This window comes from Aotus nancymaae, unplaced genomic scaffold (genome assembly GCF_030222135.1).
Source record: "Aotus nancymaae isolate 86718 unplaced genomic scaffold, 86718_ANA_hifiasm-v0.15.2.pri h1tg000020l, whole genome shotgun sequence".
In the NCBI taxonomy this organism is placed as follows: domain Eukaryota; kingdom Metazoa; phylum Chordata; class Mammalia; order Primates; family Aotidae; genus Aotus; species Aotus nancymaae.
The window spans coordinates 31,138,018-31,161,287 of record NW_026988432.1 but is presented as its reverse complement, the minus strand read 5'-3'; the positions used below and the strand labels follow the sequence as shown (position 1 = coordinate 31,161,287).

Below are 23,270 nucleotides of genomic sequence, written 5' to 3'. Positions count from 1 at the left end.
ATAGTTAATATTCAAGGAAAGAATATAACATTTTGAATATATGAAAAGGTGTTGAACACTAATAATTTTGGAAAGCCTTTTCTACAAAATTTTAAGTAAAGGAAGAAAAAGGTTTTGGCAGAAAGATAAGGAACACCAGAATACACTGATTTAATTCTTAGAACCTATACCAAAATATTTAAAAATTTATCCTAAAGTAAAATTTGACATCCTGTGGTTTGGAGAGTTTAACCTTAAGAATAATTTCTAACAGAAATATATATACGAAAAATTTTTATCTTGATTTTTAGGTTTTGCAGAGTGCTTTGAAGGTAATGCATTGCTGTCTTAAGGAGTATTGTTTTGAAAAATGATACATTTTGCTTTAAAATGGTTACACCTTTTCCAGGTAGCATAATTAAAAAATTCCCCTTTCAACATATTTTGTGTTTATATTACAGACACTTAAACAAATGTCAAGTATGGGAAGTACTTGTTTTTTTAAATTTTTTTGAGACAAGGTCTTGCTCTGTTGCCCAGGCACAATCAAGGCTCACTGCAGCCTCAACTTCCCAGGCTCAAGCGATCTTCCCTAGTAGCTGGGACCATAAGTGTGTGCCACCATGTCTGGCTAATTTTCTTATTTTTTGCAAAGGTGGGGTCTTGCTCTGTTACCCAGGCTGGTCTTAAACTTCTAGGCTCAAGGAATTGGGAGGCTGGGATTACAGGTACGAGCCACCACACCTTGCCTTGTGAAGTAGTTTTAACAGGTTTTTTTTAACATGACTAGTGTAGGTTATTGCATTCTCTTTTCCTGAGGCAATCTGTATTCTTAAGATTACATGTATTGTACTAATACTAGTAAGTGGGAATTACTTTTGGATTATGTGATGGCATTTTTATGTAGCTATTGTTTAAGTCTTTAGTGGTCCTCCCTTTATTTCCTTTGAATTCCCTTAATTTTCCTACAATTTTAAGAAGGTTAAGGACCGTGTCCTGATTGTATTTATTTGTAGTCTATAAAAGGTTAATGCTGGAAAGAAATCTCTTTCAACCTACAGCACTAATCCAGAAATGGTTGAAATGCTTTTTTATTTAAGAATAAAATCCCATATCTGGACTATTGCATCTCTGTAGTATGTGCATATGGAATTTCCCTTTGTCTAATCTGTCAGATAATTTTTTTTCCTCTTGTTTTCATGGGAGATAATTAAAAGGATTAAGCTGCAGACTTAAAAAAGTTATTTCATTTAAAAAATCACCAAGCATTGTAAAAAAAAAATAACTTGAGAAATGTTAGGAAACAAATTATAGTTTTACCTACTACAGTTATAAGTCTATTACTGGTTGTTACATGTTGGTACTTCTTTTAGTATTTCTCTTTAGTTGACATTTAAGAGGCCATTATCCTCTCACTAAAGGTAAATGTGTTTTTTGGTAACCTAGCTACAGCCTGCTTTCTGCCTAGTTTTTGCTAGCTCAGTGTCCTAGGACATTAGATACCTAATCATCTTAAGAGAATTTAACTAGCAGATTAGAGTGATCTAATTATTTGAGCCACTTATTAGACAATAATAACTCTTAATCATACTGATCTGAACTTTTTGTGCGTTATTGAAATTGAGTGTAATTTTTATTTTTATTTTTATTTTTTATTTTTTTTGAGACGGAGGAGTGTAATTTTTAAAGCTCACATAAAATTTTAATTTAGAGCACAACAAGGTGAAGTTAAAATCTTAAGGCTTATTATTTTACATGAGATTTTACTTTAAAAAAAATAGAAGTAGCATAAAGATTGTTATTTGGAGGGCTCCAAGGGAAAGTGTTACCTGTTTTTTGTTTGTATTTTTACTGAGAGATGAGCCTAGTCTCAGGGATGTGTGTATGCATGTACGTATCCATCTTCAGAATTCTGAAGTAACTGAATTTCATTAATGTTAGACTTGACAAGAGGCTGGAGGCAGATAACTATACAGTTGTCTACAGTGATTTCTAATGGATTCAGATTGTTAATATAACACCGGTTTATTGCTTACTAAAGGTATGTAAGAAAATAAAAGTTGCCTACATATAAACCTAGTTATGGTAATTAAGCTTGAGAAAAGATGTCTTTTAAAAAAGATGAAAGGTTTGGGGCTTTTTTTTTTTGAAAGCTCACTAGCAGACCAAATAAAAGCGTATACACCAACTAATGTCTTTTGATTATTGCTTTTATCATTCCCTGTTGTTACTAAGATTTAATAGCAAAAGTCTCTAGGTCTAGGTATATCTCAATTTACATAAAGTTTCTTTCTTTCTTTCTTTCTTTTTTTTTTTTTTTGTTTTTTGAGACAGAGTTTTGCTCTTATTGCCCAGGCTGGAGTGGCGCGATATCGGCTCACTGTAACCTCCACCTCCCGGGTTCAAGTGAGTCTCCTGCCTTCAGCCTCCCAAGTAGCTAGGATTACAGGTGCCTGCCACCACGCCCAGCTAATTTTTTGTATTTTTAGTAGAGACAGGGTTTTACCATGTTGGCTAGGCTGGTCTTGAACTCCTGCCTTCAGGTGTTCCACCTGCCTCTGCCTCCCAAAGTGCTGGGATCTGAGCCTGGTCTGATTTATTTCTTAAAAGTTGTATGCAGAATGATTTAAAGTGTATCAAGTGTGCTTATTAATGAAGGAAACAATGCAGTGAATTCTTTTATAAGCAAAGTACCCTAAATTGATATTACTGATAATTTTTAACATAGAGCTGACTTTGCCTAACGGTATACAGTTACATGAACATTATAGGAAAGATGGCAGATAGGCTTTGTGTTATCATTTGTTTAAAATAGCAAATTATGGGCATATTATCTTACAAAAAGGTAGCCTTTTAAATTGATTGTACCTTTTATATTTTATTTAGCTTATATTGATTTTCCTCTCTCCTTTTAAAAAAATATTTAAATAGTACAACGAGGGTATAATGAAAAAGATTTTTTGGACTACCGCATATCAGAAAAAATAGTGTCAAAACAATTCCAGTAAAATTTTTTTTTCTCAAAATCCTCTTCAAAATAACATATGCCCTTAATCACAGTACAGATAAAAAACATGTCATTTTAAATTTTTTAGAAATTATGAGTTTATGAATTATATGTAACATGGACTAACTTCCAGGTTTCTATACTCATTTTTTTCCCTTGGTTTCTATTTTTATTTCCTCTGAAGTTTAGGAAAGTTAATGGAAGTTGCAACCAAACTGGTAGTTTGCTAGTATTGAGTAGATATTCTCATGTTATATTAAATTACCACAGTGTAAAATAGAAGACGTTATAAAAACTGAAGGAATATCCACAAAGAAGTGTATTCTTTGGCAGTTAAGTCTTATTCATAATATAACTTTAAGATTTGGGAAGAATGTTATCAAATTACTGTTTTTATTTTATTGCATTTTCTTAATATCCTTTACCTCACTGTGCATTTGACATGTAACGAACCTAGATGAATAAAAATTTTGAAAAAGAAATGTTTCCTGTTACTCTGTTGAGGATGGTGTTATATGATTCCCGACCAGTTAATTCACATTAGGTGTTTCTGAATCAAGAAACTTGTTTTTCTGCAATGAAATAAATGGTATTAGTTTCTAATTAATGTAATAATAGATTTTACATATTTTGGAGATTAGTTTTTTTTGGTAATTGAAGAAATAATACCACTGTGAACATAAAAGCTCCCTTTTTCTTTAAACTGTATGTCCTACTAAACGATCCTATTAAAAACTGATGAATGTTAGGAAAAATAGCAAAATTTAGACTGCATCAAGGAGGAATCAAAAGACTAGAATGTGGAATGGATGACTCTTTAGCACATAGATTTAGGGATGTGGCTAATATATCTAAATTTTGTGCTCTTTCTCGATTTATGTAGTACAGATATTTTAGTTTTTTCTCTATGGATCTAAATCCTCAAAGCAGTAGGTCATGGATTTGTCCCTGAAATAGATAAATTGAAAGATGGTGACCTCTTCAAGTGCCTCATTTCTGTATTTATAGCTTCTCTTAAATATCTGATGAATTACCTGAGTTATCTTTTGAATAACTCCACTTGAATCAGAGGCTTCACAACTTTATAGTTAGTGGTTATGCATTAAATTGTTTTTTCTATTGATCGGATTTTCCATTACTCTGATAATCTTGGGTCTTTGCTTTTACTTCTTCTTTGATCTTTTCAGGATGGTAAATGAACCCTTCATCAGTATCATAAATAGCTTTTCTGGATGGACAGACTGATGTAACGTTTATGAGTATAAGGACAAACATAATCCTTAAAATCTTATTTTCATCCTGGAAACTTTGGTTTAAAATTTTAATAATTGAGTATAATGGAAAAAGTACAAAGTACAATCATTTGGTTTGATTTTTAAAAATGACTTAACTCCTAAATAGAAAGTTTCAGTGCATATTGCTGCATTTCATTTCCATGTAGCCCTATCTTAGACATTTCTCCTTTGACCAGAATAATTTTGTGATGTTATTCTGAAGAAAATAATACACATAGTTTTTGGTATTTAAGGCTTTTTTTCTGTAAATGGCCCTTTACAGATTTTTGTCTTTTGTTGATGAAATTCTTCTTTTTTAAGAGATGTTTTGAAAATGACTGCTTTCTTTTCAAATTATTCTGCATGTGTTTTCTATTTTCTTGGTTGATATTTTTGCACTTGGTCTTAGCCAAAAGGCCGAGAAGTGATGATTGGTATTTTTTTTTTTTTTTTGATGATTGCTATTTTTATTATTTTTTTCTCTCTCTCTCTTTTTTTTTTTTTGAGATGGAGTCTTGCTCTGTTGCAGTGGCGCGATCTCGGCTCACTGCAATCTCTGCCTCCCAGGTTCAAGTGATTCTCCTGCCTTAGCTTCCTGAGTAGCTAGAACTACAGGTGTGTGCCACCTGCTGGCCTAATTTTTGTATTTTTAGTAGAGACAGGGATTTCACCATGTTTTCCCGGCTGGTCTCAAACTCCAGACCTCAAGTGATCCTCCCGCCTCGGCCTCCCAAAGTTCTGGATTACAGACGTGAGCCACTGTGCCCGACCTCATTTGTAAATATAAATTTTCATCTTGGTAAATATTCTGATGTGTAATCAAATTTTTTTTTCTTTTCTCAAGTAGATTCTATTAAAATGCAAATTTCATTCTGTAACTCTTGCGGTTTGCCACTTTCCCTCAGTCCCTCATGCCCACACCTCATTCTCAATATTTAGATTCCTTGGCTAGATAAGATGTAAGATTTTTTGCTTTTCACTATCTGGAATGTATGATGTTTACCCTTCCTTATTATGCCATCAAAAGGCCCGTGATAGAGTCCTTTGATAGCAACAAGACAGATTTTTTTCTTCTCTTATCAAGGAGATTGAAGAGATTGGGTATGGCAAAGAGATAGAAGGGAATTTCCTCTGGGCTTTGTTGTATATTACCATGGTTGTATTACTATAGACATTGAAATGGGGGTTAAAGGGGCCAACCGTATATTTGTTCTTTGCCCCACCTTTCCTTATGCCTTAGACTTAACAATAGAGAGGGAAGGGAAAATGATGTTTCCATGTTTCTCTGGGTTACCTCCTGTTTCCTAGATGTAGTTCAACTTCATAATGAGAGAGTGACAACACTGGTGTTAGTGGAGGTGCTCTTGTAGGCAAGATGATGCCAAATATAGATTAATCCAAAGCAATTTCCATTTGGCTTTGAAACATTTTTCTATGAATACATGCAAGCTGACATTTTACTTCAAACAAAAATACAAAAGTCACATTTGTGATGACCTCATTCAAATATGAATCCTAGCCAAAGCATTTACTTACCGAATTGGGTTCATCTATGACCAACATAAGGCACTGGCCTAGGCACTGACGTTCCTCAGAGCTTCTTGCATGCTGGTGGTGTACAGCAGAGTGTACATGCAAAGGTAAGCAAACAAACAACAAAGTAGGGCAGGGGCTAAGTATAATGGAAAGGTAGGGCAGTGGATCAGTATTTGAATTCCTTCTGTGTTCTTTGTTAACGTCTTCTTTAACCCTCACTATAACTCTGTGAAGACACTGAGGAGTGAAATAACCTACCAGGGTCATGTAGCTAAGAAGGAGTAGGCAGGGCTTTAACCTGTGTCGACTGCCAAAAATCTGTACTTCCTATGCTACTCTCAATCTCATCCTGTGTATTCTTCTTTCCTTCAACAATGAGAACAATTATAGTCTATTGTGGTTTCATCTAATTAGGACTCAAATTTCCATCTGTTAAATGAAAGTAATGAATTATGTAATTATTTTGTTTAGTTTTTAAATCCTGTGCTTTGGATTGTCAAACCTGGAAAGAGGAATTTGTCGTGGGATAAACATAGTAAAGGAAAAGTTAGGTTTTGTTTTGATTTGTTTGTGTAATTCAGATTTTCTAATGAGATTTAGAACATACTTGAAAAGGAAACTAATTCGTAAAATTAAACATTTGATGGCAACAATGCAGAAGGCTTAAGGCTGTAAGAGGGTAGACCCTACTATATCAGAAATGTGTGACAAGAGATACATCTATGTTTTGATATTTGAAAAGTTAGAACTTATTTATTATAGGGTAGAAGATTAGTGAGACAGTACAAACCCATTTCTAGCATAAAATGGATGAATTGCCTTTTTTTTTTTTTTTTTTTTTTTTAATGAATGAGAGGTTCTTATGTTGCCCAGGCTGGCCTCAAACGTGTAGCCTCACCTCCTCAAGCACCATGACAACTGGCCTGAGCCACCATGGCTCGAATTGATGTTTTTAAATAAAAAGTAGTTGGTAGATTTAAAAAAAAAATTCTAAAATTTTATTTTATTATTTTTAAATAGTAGAGATGGGGGTCTTGCTGTATTGCCCAGGCTACTCTCGAACTCCTGGGCTTAAGCAGTCCTCCTGCCTCGTCCTTCCAAAGTGCTGAGATTATTGGCATGAGCCACTGTGCCCAACTGTTGGTGGGGTTTTTGACTTTTAACTTTTCTTGTGTTGTAATTGTAACAGCAAACATTTCAAAAGAATTTGATCAGGAGGAGAAATAGCACCTGAGTTAACCACAGATTGAATAGTTATTATTTAACACAGATGTGTTACATTTACCTCTACAGAAAGATGTTTTTAATGATTGTAGGAAAATCAGTAAGTTCAATATTAGAAATTTATGTTTTAAGATTGTGACAGACATCAGAGCAGGCAGATGGGAGAATGTGCAGCTTGGATAACTTGAATGTTATAAGCATGGAATGTGCTTTTATGACTGAATCTTAAATTTAAAATGTGTTCATGTGTAACTTTACTTGAAGCAACTACTTTGATGTTTTCAAAAGTCGAAACAATCTCTTAGTAGCAATGCAATTGTTTTAGTAGCATAGAAGAATAACCAAGTGAGAGCAAGGGCAGTATCCCCATATTTATTCTATTCTGTAACGAACCAATAGAGTCAAATAGATAGCAGCTTTTGTTTATTTTATTATTGTTTTTGAGATGGAGTCTCACTGTGTTGCCCAGGCTGGAGTGCAGTGGTGTGATCTTAGCTCACTGCAGCCTCTGCTTCCTAGGTTCAAGAGATTCTCCTGTCTCAGCCTCCCAACTAGCTGGGATTACAGGCATGCACTACCACACCTGGCTAATTTTTGTATTTTTAGTAGAGATGGGGTTTTGTCATGTTGGCCAGGCTTGTCTCAAACTCCTGACTTCAAGTGATCTGTGCCTCAGCCTCCCAAAGTGCTGGGGTTACAGGCATGATCCACCATGCCCAGCCAGCTTCTCTTATTAATGTGCTGAATTTTTCTGCCTCCTCCCCAGCAGTCTTTTTTTTTCTTCTTCTTCAAGAGATATTTCTTTTAAAAAGCAGATAAAATATCTGCAGAATCTTACCTGTCATTTACTTCTGTATAGCAAGAATCACATTTTAAAAGAATGTCATAAATTGTTACCATAAGTAAGTTAGCTAATATTTGTATAGTAGCTCAGAGAACAAATCCTGACGCCAAGTGCCTTTTTTTTTTTGAGACAGTCTCGCTCTGTTGCCCAGGCTGGAGTTCAGTGGCATGATCTATACTCACTGCAACCTCTGCCTCTCAGGTTCAAGTGATTCTCGTGCCTCAGCCTCCCGAGTAGCTGGGATTACAGGTGTGTGCCACCACACCCAGCTAATTTTTTGTATTTTTAGTAGAGACGAGGTTTCCCATTCATGGCCAGGCTGGTTTCAAACTCCTGGTTGCAAGTGATCCACCTGCCTCGGCCTCTTAAAGTACTTGGATTACAGGCATGAGCCACTGCACCCGGCCTCAAGTGCTTTAAACAAATTTTATTTAATAATGGTTTCCTAATGATAGGTGTAAAATGACCTTGGAACACAAGATCCTTAGTTGTGGTTTCTTGTTGGAAAACAAAGTTGGAAAGACAACCATTTCATTATTTTGTTGAAGTTTATATAGTATTGACTTATCATTGTTTGAATATATTGGAAATGAAAAATGACAGTGATCATAATTTATTTTCAATTTTAAGTGTAATATATGAAAATATTGCTGTCTCTGTTTATGATGAATACTAAATTTAAGCTAAGTTATAAGGTGTGCTGTTTGGAAATATGGAAGATACAAGAATGAAGCCAGATAACAAGTTTATGCTTGTATTTCCTACTGATGAAGACTTTCAGACGAGTTATTTTCATGGGTAGGTGATATCACTCTGCATGTATACACTTATACTTTTTGCATGATTATACATGTAGGAGTGGTACAATTTTGACTTGACTATTGACCAACCTGTTGCCTCAATTTGGGGTTAGGGGTGGAGAATATGAGGGCAAGAAGCTCTGAATGGTATTAGTCATGTAAATTTTAAAATAACTCACTAAAATAACTTGCTACAAACAACTAAAAAAACAGCCCTTAAAAAAATAGAGCATATGGTCAAATAGTCAATATTGTACTTGGCCCTCATATCTTCTGCACCCAAGTATTTGGGCATCACACAGTATCTTGATTCCATAATAATCATTTTGAACTCTGACGAGAACACCATAGGATATTGCATCTTTCTTTTCTTTTTAGAAAAGAAAAACCTCAAACATGAATCAGTTTTTTGCTATTTAAACTAAAATCAATTACTAACTGATACCACGGCCACACTGTTGAATTTTATGGTCATTGAATTGATTTGGGGTTTTGGATATTATTTTTAAGTAGTCAACTAAAGACTTCATGATCGTCAGAATTTCATATTGTGACATGTCTGTTCTTTATACAGTGGCACCTAACAACTCATTTGCTTTTTTGTTTGGTCATTTTTTTGTTTAAAAAATATTACTACATAAACCCGTGGTTTGGTAGTTTAGTTTTAAGGGGTCAATACCCAAAGTATGTTTTTGTTCAGTGACAATTTACACAATGGATATTTGTATTAAAATAGTAATACTACATTGTGTTAAATTTTTATGATTCCTTGGCACATACGCATTTCTTCATAGTCAAGAGTTTTGTAAAATAGGTGTGTTTAACATTCATTTATTGGATATTTTAAAACCTTTATGGAAATAAGCTTGCGCTTCATAGATAGCCTTTGGGAGAAAAAACAGCATTCCTTTATTTCTGCTTTATATTAAAATAGGGATAGTAGTGGGATTTCTTACTTGAAGGAAAACTTTGCTTTTTGCTGTTAATTTTTTTAAGGGGTAGAATTAGTATTTTAAAGCATGTATCTATTCTATAAGCATGAATATTGAGTTATTTTAGCATGAATTGCTGCTGTGTAATTTACTTTGAAACTCAGCTGCCTTTTTCAGCCAGTTAGGGGGATTTGAGGGTGGAAGGGATCTCTTCCAGTAAGAACTTTAATATCTTCCTATAAAATCACCCATAAGATTGCATATCATTTAGTTGGAGTATGAGCTGGTTGTCTTTCTTAGGGAAAAGAAAATAGAATCCCTTATAAGATATCCAAAACAAAATCCTGAAAATGGATTTTGTTGTATTGTCTTTTCGTAGAATGTCATAAAGTGTATAACATCCCTGTTATTTTATAAAAGGACTTTACTGGAAATAGATACGTTAGTCAAATAGAGCTCTAGAGTTAACCTTATTTCTTTAGGACGTAGGAAAATATATTTGATTTTCTTTTCTGAATCTGCTAGAGACTTTTTATATTAGCCAGTAAGAGAAAGAACTAGGTTCATCCTTTAAAAAAATATAAATTGGGTTTTAATAATTCACATCAATTTTTTCCTTTAAGAAATCAGTTCTACTTTCTCTGTGGAGTCATCCTTTTTTTCTTAATCTTGCTCTTTAGAAGTATGACAGGAATTCAGTGTAATATTGTTGAGTATAGTCTTGTCTTCTGTTCTTCATAGTAACACTCCTTTTCCTCCTTCCAAAATGTGTCCATCATCTTTGTAAGCTTGGATTATCTTTTTCACTTTCACGTTATATACAAAATGTTAGATATATAAAGTGCAGCTTTTCTGATTAGATAGAATACTAAAGGCAACTGACATTTAGAGGGCTCTTACTAGTTTCAGAAATATTTTTCACCCCACACGTTAGATACAAGTATACATTTTCTTTCCTCCCTAGATGGACCTCCAGTTGTAGCTCATTATGATATGTCTGACACCAGCTCTGACCCAGAAGTGGTAAATGTGGACAATTTATTGGCGGCTGCAGTAGTTCAAGAACACAATAATTCTGTAGGCGGCCAGGACACAGGAGCTACCTGGAGGACCAGCGGGCTTCTAGAGGAGCTGAATGCAGAGGCAGGTTGGTCTTCCCCATTCCCCTTCTCTAATGGTGTAATATGCATGTCTCCTGGCAGCTGTTTTCCTTGTAGTGAACCCTGAGGAGGAGAACAGGTCATACCAGAGACATCTGGCATTGAATGATTGATTGCAACTATCTAGGCTGCCATTTATACCTGAAACAATTTTGATAGCTTGTCATTCATCTTTCCTACTCAGAAGGAAGTACAATTAAGAGTATTTAAGACATTAATTGTAGGTATTGGTAGGTTTCAGTAGGCATATTTCTTGGATTAAAAATGCCCAATATATGCAAAAATAACCCAGATACCCTCAAATTCTTTGGCAAGTTCTTTCTCTTAATTGTGGGTAGCGTCCTTGCAGCTTGGATAGGGAACCGTTGAAATCTCTCTCCCTGTGGGGCTGGCTGTTCAGACACAGTACTGCCACTGTTTCTTGTGCTTCTTGCTGTGGAGTGACTCTGTTAATTCCTCTTCAGTAAGTTCTTATTTGTCTTTTCTGACCCCTTTCTTTTAGTTTCTGCCTCTATTCGCTCAGGAAAAAAATATCTGTCCCTCTTGTGCATTTTTTTAGTTTTGTGATTATTCTTAAAAGTGGTGATATTTACTCACTAAAAAATCCACTGCTGTTATCTTTGACAAACTTTCACAATACCTCTAAGTCTTTCAATATTTTCCTCAAACCTTTCTTTCAACATTCTAATTTAAGCCTTTTTTTTTTTTTAAAGTACTAGCACTGAACATAAAAGAAGGGGATTGAGAGACTGCTTATATAGTGTATAATATCTTTAGTGTTGCTGAAAGATTATAGTTTTCTAGTTAATTTATAAATGCATTGGTTGTATGAGTTAATCTAATAGTTTAATCACTACCTAAAGTTATTTTTATGAAAAATGAGTTTTATATTACAAAAAATGAGTTATAGTTTAGAACTTTTTGTATTGAGACAGAACTCCACTGATTGTTGTCTTAAATTCTTTTCATAATCTTAGATTGGAACTAAAGGAAAATCACTTGTTTGTTGACCTGATTAATTTAATGTAGCTAATTTTGGAACACAACCTGGATTTAGTTTTGATTTTTTTTTTTTTTGGACTGGTAACTGCCTGTTTGTCCTTGGGCCAGTTTCTCCTCTAGACTTCAGTTTTTATATGTATAAATACTTGTTTGGCCCAACAAGTGTCTTTTAAGGATTTATTAATATGTGTGAATATAGATACTTTGAAAAGAAGTAATAATGCTGTTGGGCGCAGTGGCTCATACCTATAGTCCCAGCACTTTGGGAGGCCGAAGTGGGAGAATCAGTTAAGGTCAGGAGTTGAAGACCAGTCTGACCAACATGTTGAAACCCTGTCTTTACAAAAAATACAAAAATTAGCCAGGTGTGGTGGTGGGCGCAGTGGCAGCATGGTGGTGGGTGCCTATAATCCCAGCTGTAGAATTGCTTGAACCTGGGAGGCAGAAGTTGCAGTGAGCCGAGATCGTGCCACTGCACTCCAGCCTGGGTGACAAAACTAGACTCCGTCTCAAAAAAAAAAAAAAAAAAAGTAATAATGCTTTATATCAGTGGAAAGTTTAGCCACATTTTGTAAAATACGTGTTTCTAAGTTATGTAATTTGTATATCAGATGGTTTACCTTTGTTTTTCATCCTTTGACAATTGAGTCACCCATTCCACTTTAGTTTTATTTCCCTGTTTTCTTAGTCTTGCCATTAAATATAGACCATTTTATAGTGAATTTTTGGGGTAAAAAATGAATGATTACCAACATTTTGCTCTTCACATGCAGAATTCTTAATACTTGGTTGAACCCTATGGAATTGTTAATTGACTTTTTGACCTACAAGAAATCCAGCCATTTCATATGACCTAACCTAATAATGCAAAGTTTGAGGTTTTACAGTATCACTAAAGTTTAGCTTTTGGGATAGCATTCACATCTTCAGATTCAAGTAACTGTTAGCCTGATTATTAAAAAATCACACTTAACTCCCACCATTCTTTTTAAGAAATAAAACACGGTAAAATTATGTGAGGAGAAAAACAACTGTGGCTTCAGATGTTTTCCTTCTCTTTGCCCTTCCCATGCCAAAGCTTTCCTAAATTTGATCTTTAGTGTGTGATATTCCTATGTATTTCTTTATATGTTTTTGTAGTACATTGTTATGTATCTAAATAAGCATGTTTTTAAAACTAATTGGTATCACATTGAAGGTAATGATTTGAAACTTGCTTTTTTAGTTAAACATTTTGTGAGCTTTGTTGTTATGTGTGGCTCTAGTTCATTCATTTTCCACTGCTATTTAGTATTCCACTATATGAATATATCACAATTTATCCATTCTCTTCTTGGACATTTAAGATGCTATTTTAAATGATACTGCTCTTAACATTTCTTTATGTGTTTTTTGGTATATGTGTATGATAATTTCTCTAGGATATAATTGATACATAGAACATGTGTGCATATTGGACTACAAATTTTGTGTAGGTTTCTGTGTATCATAGGATGCAGTCACCACTGCTCAGCAGATCACCTTGACATTTTATTATGAAGCTTATTCGCTCTTTCAAAGGCACTTTTTTCTCTAAATCTGACCATACTGTTATGTGGGGAATAAATAAAACTTAATAATACTATAAGTATTATTAAGTGTTGATGTAATTATCATAATGGGACCATCTTGTGAATCTAAATATGCTTACAGTGTCTCAGTAAAATATTAATAGAATTTTTGCTTAGTAGCCAGTTAATTGTTTTGAGACTTGGATTATTAGTCAGATTGTCGTTCTTATGGTGTGAGTGTAAGTTAAAATTTTAATGGTTAATCTGGGTCCTCTCCCCTTCACAACAAAATAAAAGCCTAGTTATTGAACAGACTATTCAGGGGTTCACTTGAATCAACACTAGCACCTCAACCCAGGTCCACAGCCCCATCCCATTTAGGATCACATAGGTAATGCACTAAAGATAGAGTAGCTTGTCTTTTTTCAAGCAATTAGATGATTCTCTTGCATCCAAAATATATATTTAGTTTTAGTTTTAACCTAGGCAAAAGACTTGAATCACATGCAGGGGTAAAAACTAAGTTGAGATCAGGGAAGCTACTGATCAACAAAAGACCTAAATTTTCCATTTCAACTCTTGACATGTGTTTCCTTTTTGTAATTGATGCTGGAATTCAACACTGTAGTGGGTGGTTTTGAGCCAGCAGCCACTTAGAAACCTCATGCCCTGAGGTAAATTATATAAAGCCTCAATTTTCCCTCTCTGCAAAACTGGGACAGAACTATTATAGTATCTACTCCAAAAGGTTATTATTGTTACTACTAAGTGAAATAATATATACAGTGTGTTTACTACAGAGGACAGCACATAGTTGGCCCTCAGAAATGCTAACCAGCAGTGTTAATATGCTGAAGTAGACTGAATAAGGAAGTGATTAGTGGATTAATCAGTGGATTTCTAATTTACTCTCTTGCACTGCAATGAGTTGCTTTTGCTGCAGTACTTCTTAAACTTTACCAGAGCATAGAAATTACCCAGTGTGCTTATACGAATTCAGACTCCTAGGTTTCTCCCTGATGATTCTGTCAGTAAATCTGAAATGGTTTCTGGGAATCTCTTTTTAATAATAACCTCGGGTTACTCTTGTATCCAGCATGTTTAGGAACTTGTATTAATATATCTGGAAATTGCTTCATTTTTGTTTCTAGTAAGGGCTCACTGCAAACATAAATGTAGTTGAGGCAAAAAGAAGCAGAAGTCTTGGTGAGGAAGGCTTGTAGGTGTGGTAAACTGAACTTATTTAGGATTTTTTTTCCTTGGGAAGTTAAAATTTTAAATACCTTATTTTTTCCATCAGCCTTCTTGCCAAGAAGGTAGGCTCTGAGCATTTCCCCCGTTTTTAAAATAGGGATGATAATCTTGATTTGTGCCTAACATGGTAGCAGTACAGAGAAATGTTTCCTGTTCCTAGTGTAGGGTTTTTAATAATCAGATCAGAATGGCCATGTTTCTATATCTTGGAGATGAAGTTTGGTCATGTTCTTCATGTTTATCTGCATCAAGTTGATGGTAAGATATATATATATATATCTATCTCTGAGAGCGAGTCTTGCTCTGTTACCCAGGCTGGAGTACAGTAGCACATTCTGGGCTCACTGCAACCTCTACCTCCTGGGTTCAAGTAATTCTTGTGCCTCAGCCTCCCAAGTAGCTGGGATTACAGGCGTGTGCCACCGCGCCCAGCTAATTTTTGCATTTTTAGAAGAGACAGGTTTTACCATGTTGACGAGGCTGCTCTTGAACTCCTGACCTCCGGTGATCTGCCTGTCTTGGCCTCCCAGAGTTCTAAGATTACAGGCATGAGCCACCACGCCCAGCCAGGTTTTAGATTTTTGACCTCTTCCTTCACTCTTCTTTTTTTTTTTTGGAGATGTAGTCTAGCTGTGTTGCCTAGGCTGAATGCTTTGGCAATCTCAGCTCACTGCAGCCTCTGCCTCCTCATTCAAGTGATTCTCCTGCCTCAACCTACCCAGTAGCTGGGATTACAGGCACCTGCCACCACACCCAGCTAATTTTTTTGTATTTTTAGTAGAGACTGGGTTTCACCATGATTGCCTGGCTGGCCTTGCCCTCCTGATCTCAAGTGATCCGCCCGTGTCCGCCTCCCAAAATGCTGAAATTTCTGGTGTTAACTACCATGACCAACCCTCCTCCTTCACTTTTTAAGGTTGTCTTTAACATTCTTGTTAAAGAACTAAAAGTAGGGCAGGTGCAGTGGCTGATGCCTGTAATCCCAGTATTTTGCAGGGCTAAGTGGGTGGATCACGAGGTTAGGAGTTTGAGACCAGCCTGTCGAATGTGGTGAAACCCTGTTTCTACTTAAAAATTACAAAAATTAGCCGGGCATGGCCTGTAGTCCCAGCTGCTCAGGAGGCTGAGGAAGGAGAATTGCTTGGACCTTGGAGGTAGAGATTGCAGTGAGCCAAGATCATACCACTGCACTCCAGCCTGGGTGACAGAAGGAGACTTCGTCTCAAAAACAAAAAAATCTAAAAGTAATAATTTGCCTCTTTTTAAAGCTAAATGAGTAGTGACTTAAGATGTTAAATTTTTTTATGCCTAGCATGCGACTGTCATACAGTGTGTAATACTACTTTCTCTTCAGTGTGCTGCAAAGCTCAGGCCTAGTTCTTACCCAGTGGATTTATAGTTTAAAAAGTCGTTACATTATTTCCTTTAAAGACAGAAAGAAACTGTTTTCCATAATACTTTAGTTACTACTTTTTTTAATGCTTCTTTTTCTTACCCTATCTTGGTAATTACCTTATCTTGGTAACTTTTTCTTACCCTATCTTGTTGAAAAGGTCTGTAGTGGGAGGACAAAATTTAGAATTTTCTCATATAGTGAAAGAAGTTATCTTTCCAAAGACCGACACAGGCAGAGACCTACACAGAGACAGCCAGCTGTCACAATAGCTAAATATAAGTGCTTTGCTTTATTTTCAGTTTAATATATGGTAATTGTGGTATTTACATTTTTCTCTACAGGGCTTGTTCTTGTCTTAGAACTGGAAAAGATTACTACTACTGACAGTATTTGAAGAAACTCATAGCATCTTTGGCTCACTTTTGTGTATGCTTTAGGCACTGTTCTGCCATTGGAAACCTGTGAGGTCCTCCATCAGGCATGGGGTGGGGTGGGGAGGGGCAAAGCCCAAAGGCCAGAGAATGTCAGGTTCTGTACAGGAGCTCCCAAAGGAATGTGTGGGATGCTGAAGAGGGTTACAATGACAGAAAAGGACTAATGGTCCTTGCTCTGAAATAGTAGAAGGAAGAGGCAGAGGCACCCCAGAATGCCTTTGGTGTCTCTTGTAGAATGCAGCATCTCATTGCCTTGGTGTGGGTCCTAGCTGACTTGTTTTCTGCGTGGCACAGTTTATCTGAGGTTCTGACAGGAAATTTGGCAAATGCCTCACACTATTAGTCTAGGAGTTCTTAACATTCACCAGGCAGTCTATATTTAGCACCCACACACTTTCTCATGCCCCTTATTTTATCTTGCACCAGTATTTTGACCAATACAGATAATTGCTGTAGGAGCAGACCCCAGGCTGAGCGAGGTGGCTCACACCGGTAATCCCAGCACTTTGGGAGGCCAAGGCAGGTGGATTACCTGAGGTCAGGAGTTCAAGACCAGCCTTACCAATATGGCCAAACCCTGTCTCTACTAAAAACACAAAATTAGTTGGGCATGGTGGTACATGCCTGTAATCCCAACTACTCAGGAGGTTGAGGCAGGAGAATCACTTGAATCTGGGAGGTGGAGGTTGCAGTGAGCCAAGATTGTGCCATTGCACTCCAGCCTGGGCAACAAGAGTGAAACTCTGTCTCAAAAAAAAAAAAAGCAGACCCCAATTTTAATTGGCCAGTTTTAGCTTATCATCTGGGTTTTGTAATCATGTTAAATGCCAGCAATTTGGATTGCAATTTTAAGGGTGAAAATTGCACTGCCAGAATTGTTTGGATTATCTAACAATGTGCAAGGAATATTACTAGTTTCTAGATCCATAATGGATGAATAAAGTTAGAAGAATCTGAAATATTGGTGATGGCACCTTGTTTTTTTTTTTTGTTTTTTTTTTTTTTAAGACAGTATAAAATTAACAAAAGTGGCATAGTAACTTTTCTTAAAAAATAAAGTGATATTTCTAGCTCTGGAATGAGGCTATTGGAGGTGGTAAGGTGAGGATGGTGGAGTCCTAGTCAGTGAGGACTGGTTATTCAGAAATATTGATGACAGATATTTCACAAAACATTCCTACTAGAAAGGGTAGAATTTTAAAAAAAAAAGGGTAGAATTATAAATTAGAACTATGGTTATAGGAACTAGGCAAAGAGATAATTAATTAACTCTATCATATGTTGTATTTTCTTAATTACTGTTGTTTAAAAGCATTGAGTGATCAAGGAGGAAGTTTGGTTATAGTGACCCAGCCTCTCCATAGTAAGCCTTTTTAATTTGGTTTAATTCATTTCATTTATTTATTTTTAGGACCGAAACAGGCTGAACCCTTTACTGTGAGTCTACCACAGGTGGCTTTTAGTACCTCTTGGAGTTGAGCTCCTTGCTTGCTTGCTTATTTATTTATTTATTTATTTAATTTATTTATTTAGATGGAGTCTCGCTCTGTCATCCAGGCTGGAGTGCAGTGGCGCAATTCAGCTCACTGCAACCTGTGTCTCATGGGTTCAAGCGATTCTTCTGCCTCAGCCTCCTGAGTAGCTGGAACTACAGGTGCGCACTACCACACCTGGCTAATTTTTGTATTTTTAGTAGAGATGGGGTTTTGCCATGTTGGCCAGGCTTGGTCTCAAACACCTGACCTCGTGATCATGAACCATGGAGCCCAGCCCAGCCCAGCTCCTTGCTTCTTAGTGAGTAGGCACAGACAGTTTTGAAGTGGTTTTTCACATAAATAATGAATATTCATGATAGCAGGACTTGCAAGTAAAGAGAGACTAAGACAGGTGCCAGGACTGTTTCATAAATGAGTAACTGTCATGGAGTCAGTAGAGGGCAGTTAAAGGATAACCTGGAAGGCACTGCCTACTGGTGTTGGTACATGAGAATGGAGACGAGTAATTCATAAGTGATATTCATCCCAGAATTAGGGGTTAAGAGCAGCCTCCTCTTTGGAAGACTGCAGGGGAGACAGCGTCTTCAGGAAAGTCCATAAGGAAATGGAGAGAAAGTTCAGTGTGTTTTACCATGGAGTTGGCATTCTAGAAGGCAGTGGTAAAGTTGTAGGAGGATGAGCAGTGGGTGGCAGGAGCAAAAGAGAACAATAGAGTTGGAGATAAAATGGCAAAAAATGGATGATCCCAGGGGCTTGTATTTTGTGGGTAGCTGAGAGGGTGGAAGTACAGTGTTTTACTTCTCATAACCACTGGTTTTCCTTCTACCTCTCCTTACTGTTCTTTTCCACCATAGGCTTTTCTATACTCTTTTTTTTTTTTTTGAGACGGAGTCTTGCTCTGTCACCAGGCTGGAGTGTGGTGGCATGATCTCGGGTCACTGCAGCCTCTGCCTTCCGGGTTCAAGTGATTCTCCTGCCTCAGCCTCCTGAGTAGCTAGGACTACAGGCACACACTACCATGCCCAGCGAACTTTTGTATTTTTAGTAGAGACGGAGTTTCACCATGTTGGCTAGGATGGTCTCTATCTCTTGACCTCATGATCCACGTGCCTGGACCTCTCAACGTGCTGGGATTACAGATTTGAGGCACCGTGCCTGGCCTCTGTACTCTCATGCAGCTACTTCCACCACACTACTTTTCTACCTCATTGGACCAATCCCCTAGCCCTTTATCAGTCCTCTACCAGCTTCATGTCCTTCCCTCTTAAGCTTGTATAGGCCCAGCTGTCCTTTGCAAGTGTCACTTGTAGACTTGACTTTCCTGTTATACTCAGCTGGTAGAGTCTGATCCCTGGATGCATACTTTGAGCCTGTATCTACCCTGCTAAGCATAGCTGGGGAAAATCACTTTGTTACAGAGTTAAAGATTGCCTTAATTTCCTAGTCTTCAGCTTCATCCAGGCTTTCAGTGCTTCCCAGAAATTCCCCCTTTTCCTTAGGCAGCATTCTTTCTTCATAGTAGCTACTTCACTTTTCTGCATCTGCCCACACCTATGCTCTGCAGATGGCCTTGCCATGTTCTTCACAAACCCAGATTACCTCTGCTTTCTGCTGTCAAACCTATTCTCTGCCCTTTTGGAATATGAACAGGTCTCTCTCATCGTTAAAAACTGTGCATACATACATACACACACACATCCATTTCTCAAGCCCATCTTCCTCACTGACTACGATTCTATCTCCTTTTCCTTCAAAACCAAACTTCTTAAACTGTGTTTGCTCTTCTTTCCCTTTCATTATTATTCTTCAGATTATTTTGCTACATTGCCTTTCTCCCAGGCCAGAGTGCAGTGGTGTAATCATGGCTCATTGCAGCCTTAACCCCCTGGGCTCAAGCAATCCTCCTGTCTCAGTTTCCCAAGTTTCTGAGTCTATAGTTGCATACTACCATGCTTGGCTAAATCCCCGCCCCCGCATCCCACCCCATCTTGTGGTTATTTATGTTCATCTAATTCTCTAGACCCCTTTTACTCTTATGGATGATCTTTATTCTCTCACCTATTGCTGAGGACTTAACAAGTCTGTATTTCCTCTTTAGACCTCTGACCTAAGCTTTAGAACAGTACTGATTGTACTATTCACTGTCATCTGCTGACTCCATGATAGTTTCACTCGTTCATGAAACATTCCTGGCACCTGTTTTAGTCTCTTTCTGCTTGCAAGTCCTGCTATCATGAACACTCATTATTTATGTGAAAACTTAAGTTATGTGAACTGCTTATTGGATATATCAAAGGCACATTATCATCATGCCCTAAGCAACCACCCTCAGCTTTCATGAGTGCACAGAATGGTACTATAACTGTATTCATTTGCCTAAGTTAGAAACCTAAGCATCACTTTTGACTTTCTGTGTTCTTTCATTTGCCGAATTGCCAACATTACTAACCCTCCTTTCATACACACACACACACACACACACACACACACACACACACACAGAATTTTCCATTGTTTTCTTCCTAGTTCAGCCACAGTCATGTCTCACCCAGGAAGCTGCATCAATCTAACTGGTTTTGTTGCCTCCAGTATTTCCTGTTCTGCTTGCTATCAGTTTCATTTCTATACTCTGAAAGGAAATTCTTTAAAATGCAAAACTAGATCATGTCACCCTTCTGCTTAAATTGTTCAGTAGCTTCCTGCTTCTCAAAGTTAAGTCCAGACAGCTTACCATGATCTGACCTGCTGACTTTGCTAGCCTTGTTTCTCATTACTCTTTTAGACTGTCACCCCCAAACTCACCAAACTTTTATACCTTAAAGGATAACAAAATGTTCCTTATGCTACTTCCCCTTACCTGTGCCTGCTCTTCCTTGAGAGCTCAGCTTCCCTGATCACCCTCAAGTCTGGTGAATGTTCCCTATCAGAGCAATTTTCAAGCCATGGTGCAATAGACTGCTTTTTATTATCTCTATATATTGCAGGTTCGTTTTGAGGGGAGAGGCTATGCCTGCCTTGTTCCCGGTAGTATTTCTAGCACTTAGCACAGTGCATAGCATGTCACAAGTATTTATTGTAGGTACAAACAAATGGTAAAGACTGCTTGAATTATTGAATATGGAAAAATTGAAGGCTGTAAAGAAGAGAGTCTGATTTTGTATACTTCCCTAGCAGTACAGTTGGAACAGTTGCATGAGGATAGCCATAACTAAAACATTGAAGTAGAAATTGGATGAAGACTTGGCCACAAGCAAGGTATTGGGGATCCGAGCAAGAATCTAAGTTTACCAAAGCAAGACTTAACCAATTCTATTTAAGCAACATTCGTAGATTTAACAAAACAGGGTTTTATCTGGTGAATGTCACCTTTTGTGTGCTTATAGGGTCTAAATATGTGCCCACCTCCAGTGCCACATAATCTGGATTACAAACCCATGCAGACTGTGATATAATCTCAATCACTGGTTTAGCTAGGAGCCATTCTAAATGTTAAAAATGTTTCACATATATGCATCATTTTCAGTTGAAGAATAAAAGGTAAAAATAATATTAAAGAATTACGAAAAAGACCCACAGTCATATTCAAACTTGGTTATTTTTCACAGCTTTACCCAGAATCTACTATTTTTATAGTGTTACATTTCCCCAAGTTGTTATATAGCACTGTAGTGATGAATATCTTAGGAAATCATAACATTTTGCTTATTTAAAGGCTAGAGAGTAAATTATCAGGGATGGATTTATAGGTTCAGAAGGTATAAAAATTGTAAGCCTTGCTTTGAGACTGTCTGTAGCTTTCCAAAAGGTTTACACTCAAGGGTGACAAGAGTATGAAAGTACAAGATTTGGCCAGGTGCAGTGGTTCACACCTGTAATCCCAGCACTTTGGAACACTGAGCCAGGCGGATCACCAGAGGCCAGGAATTTGAGACCAGCCTGGCTAACATAGTGAAACCTCATCTCTACTAAAAGTACAAAAAATTAGCCGGCCTTAGTGGTGAGCGCCTGCCATCCCAGCTACTTGGGAGGCTGAGGCAGGAGAATTGCTTGAACCCTGGAGGTGGAGGCTGCAGTGAGCCGAGATCGTACCATTGCACTCCAACCTGACCAACAGAGCAAGACTCCATCTCTCCATCTCAAAAAAAAAAAGAAAGTACAAGATTTCTCAATGACCTTGGGTGGAATAAAAGGAGAAGAGAGTTGTATGTAAAATTTTCTTTTCTTTTCTTGTTTTTTGAGACACGATCTCACTCTGTTGCCCAAGCTGGAGTGCAGTGGTGTGATCTCATCTCACTGCAGCCTCCACCTCCCGGGTTCAAGTGATTCTCCTGCCTTAGCTTCCTGAGTAGCTGGGACTACAGGCATATACCACCATGCTTGGCTAATTTTTGTATTTTTAGTAGAGACAAGGTTTCACTATGTTGGCCGGACTGATCTTGAACTCCTGACCTCGTGATCTGTGCACCTCGACCTCCCAAAGTGCTGGGATTACAGGCGTGAGCCACCGTGCCCAGGCTTTTTACAATTATTATTATTATTTTGAGACAGAGTTGCTCTGTGGTCAGGCTGGAGTGCAGTGGTGTGATCTAGGTTCACTGCAACCTCTGCCTCCCAGGTTCAGGTGATTTTCCATCTTCAGCCTCCTGAGTAGGTGGGACTACAGGCATGCGCCGCCATGCCCAGCTAATTTTTTTGTATGTTTGTAATTTTTTTGCATGTTGGCCAGGATAGTCTCGATCTCTTGACCTCTTGATCCGCCTGCCTCAGCCTCCCAAAGTGCTGAGATTACAGACATGAGCCAAAAGTTTGTTTTCTTTACATTGGTTTAGTTTACATTAGGTGTCACGTAGATTTTTTTTTAATTATGGGAAATAATTTTGTATCAGATCATAATATATTTAAATAAAAATACCCTTTAGAGAGAAATTGAGAATTTGTACTCATTGCAACTCTGTTTATTCTGTGTTAACTCCTGGATATTCTAAAATTCGTCCTTTGCTACATAGGCCAAATTATTTTAACTCGTTAGGATTGTTTTTAGAGCTATAGACTTCGATGCCATGCCATTAGTTATTATTGAGAATTCTCTGAAGCTCATGTTTTCTGTGATGTTGGAGAATGTGTTTTATTGCATCATATAATACATGCTTTGTGAAGATAGTTGTAAAGAAATCCTTATATGCCCCAGTACCACAAATTGTTATGTTTTTCCAGAATGTGTGGTTTGTTTCTAAGGAGAATCCTCAGCAATGTACAAGTTACATTTCAGTTGCTCAGAGCCAACTTGTGATTTACCTCCAGACTTCCTTTTTAGATGTAATTTTGGTCAGATTTTGTCAAATCTACTTTTCTTTAGAGAAAACATATGCTAAATCTTTCACA

At 37.1% G+C, this 23,270-nt stretch overlaps 1 protein-coding gene across 6 annotated transcripts in view; it reads left to right on the top strand.

Annotated features, from left to right (window-relative positions):
- ARK2N (arkadia (RNF111) N-terminal like PKA signaling regulator 2N) overlaps positions 1 to 23,270 on the top strand; it is a 91,775-nt gene that overhangs the window by 54,977 nt on the left and 13,528 nt on the right. For 5 of the 6 annotated variants that reach the window (XM_012440857.3, XM_064379217.1, XM_064379216.1 and 2 more), the window contains one exon: positions 10,561 to 10,743. The exons of the other annotated variant lie outside the window; for it this stretch is intronic. In XM_012440857.3, the coding sequence (XP_012296280.1) occupies positions 10,561 to 10,743 (183 nt within the window). The remainder of the gene's footprint in view (positions 1 to 10,560; positions 10,744 to 23,270) is intronic. 6 annotated transcript variants of the gene reach the window in all.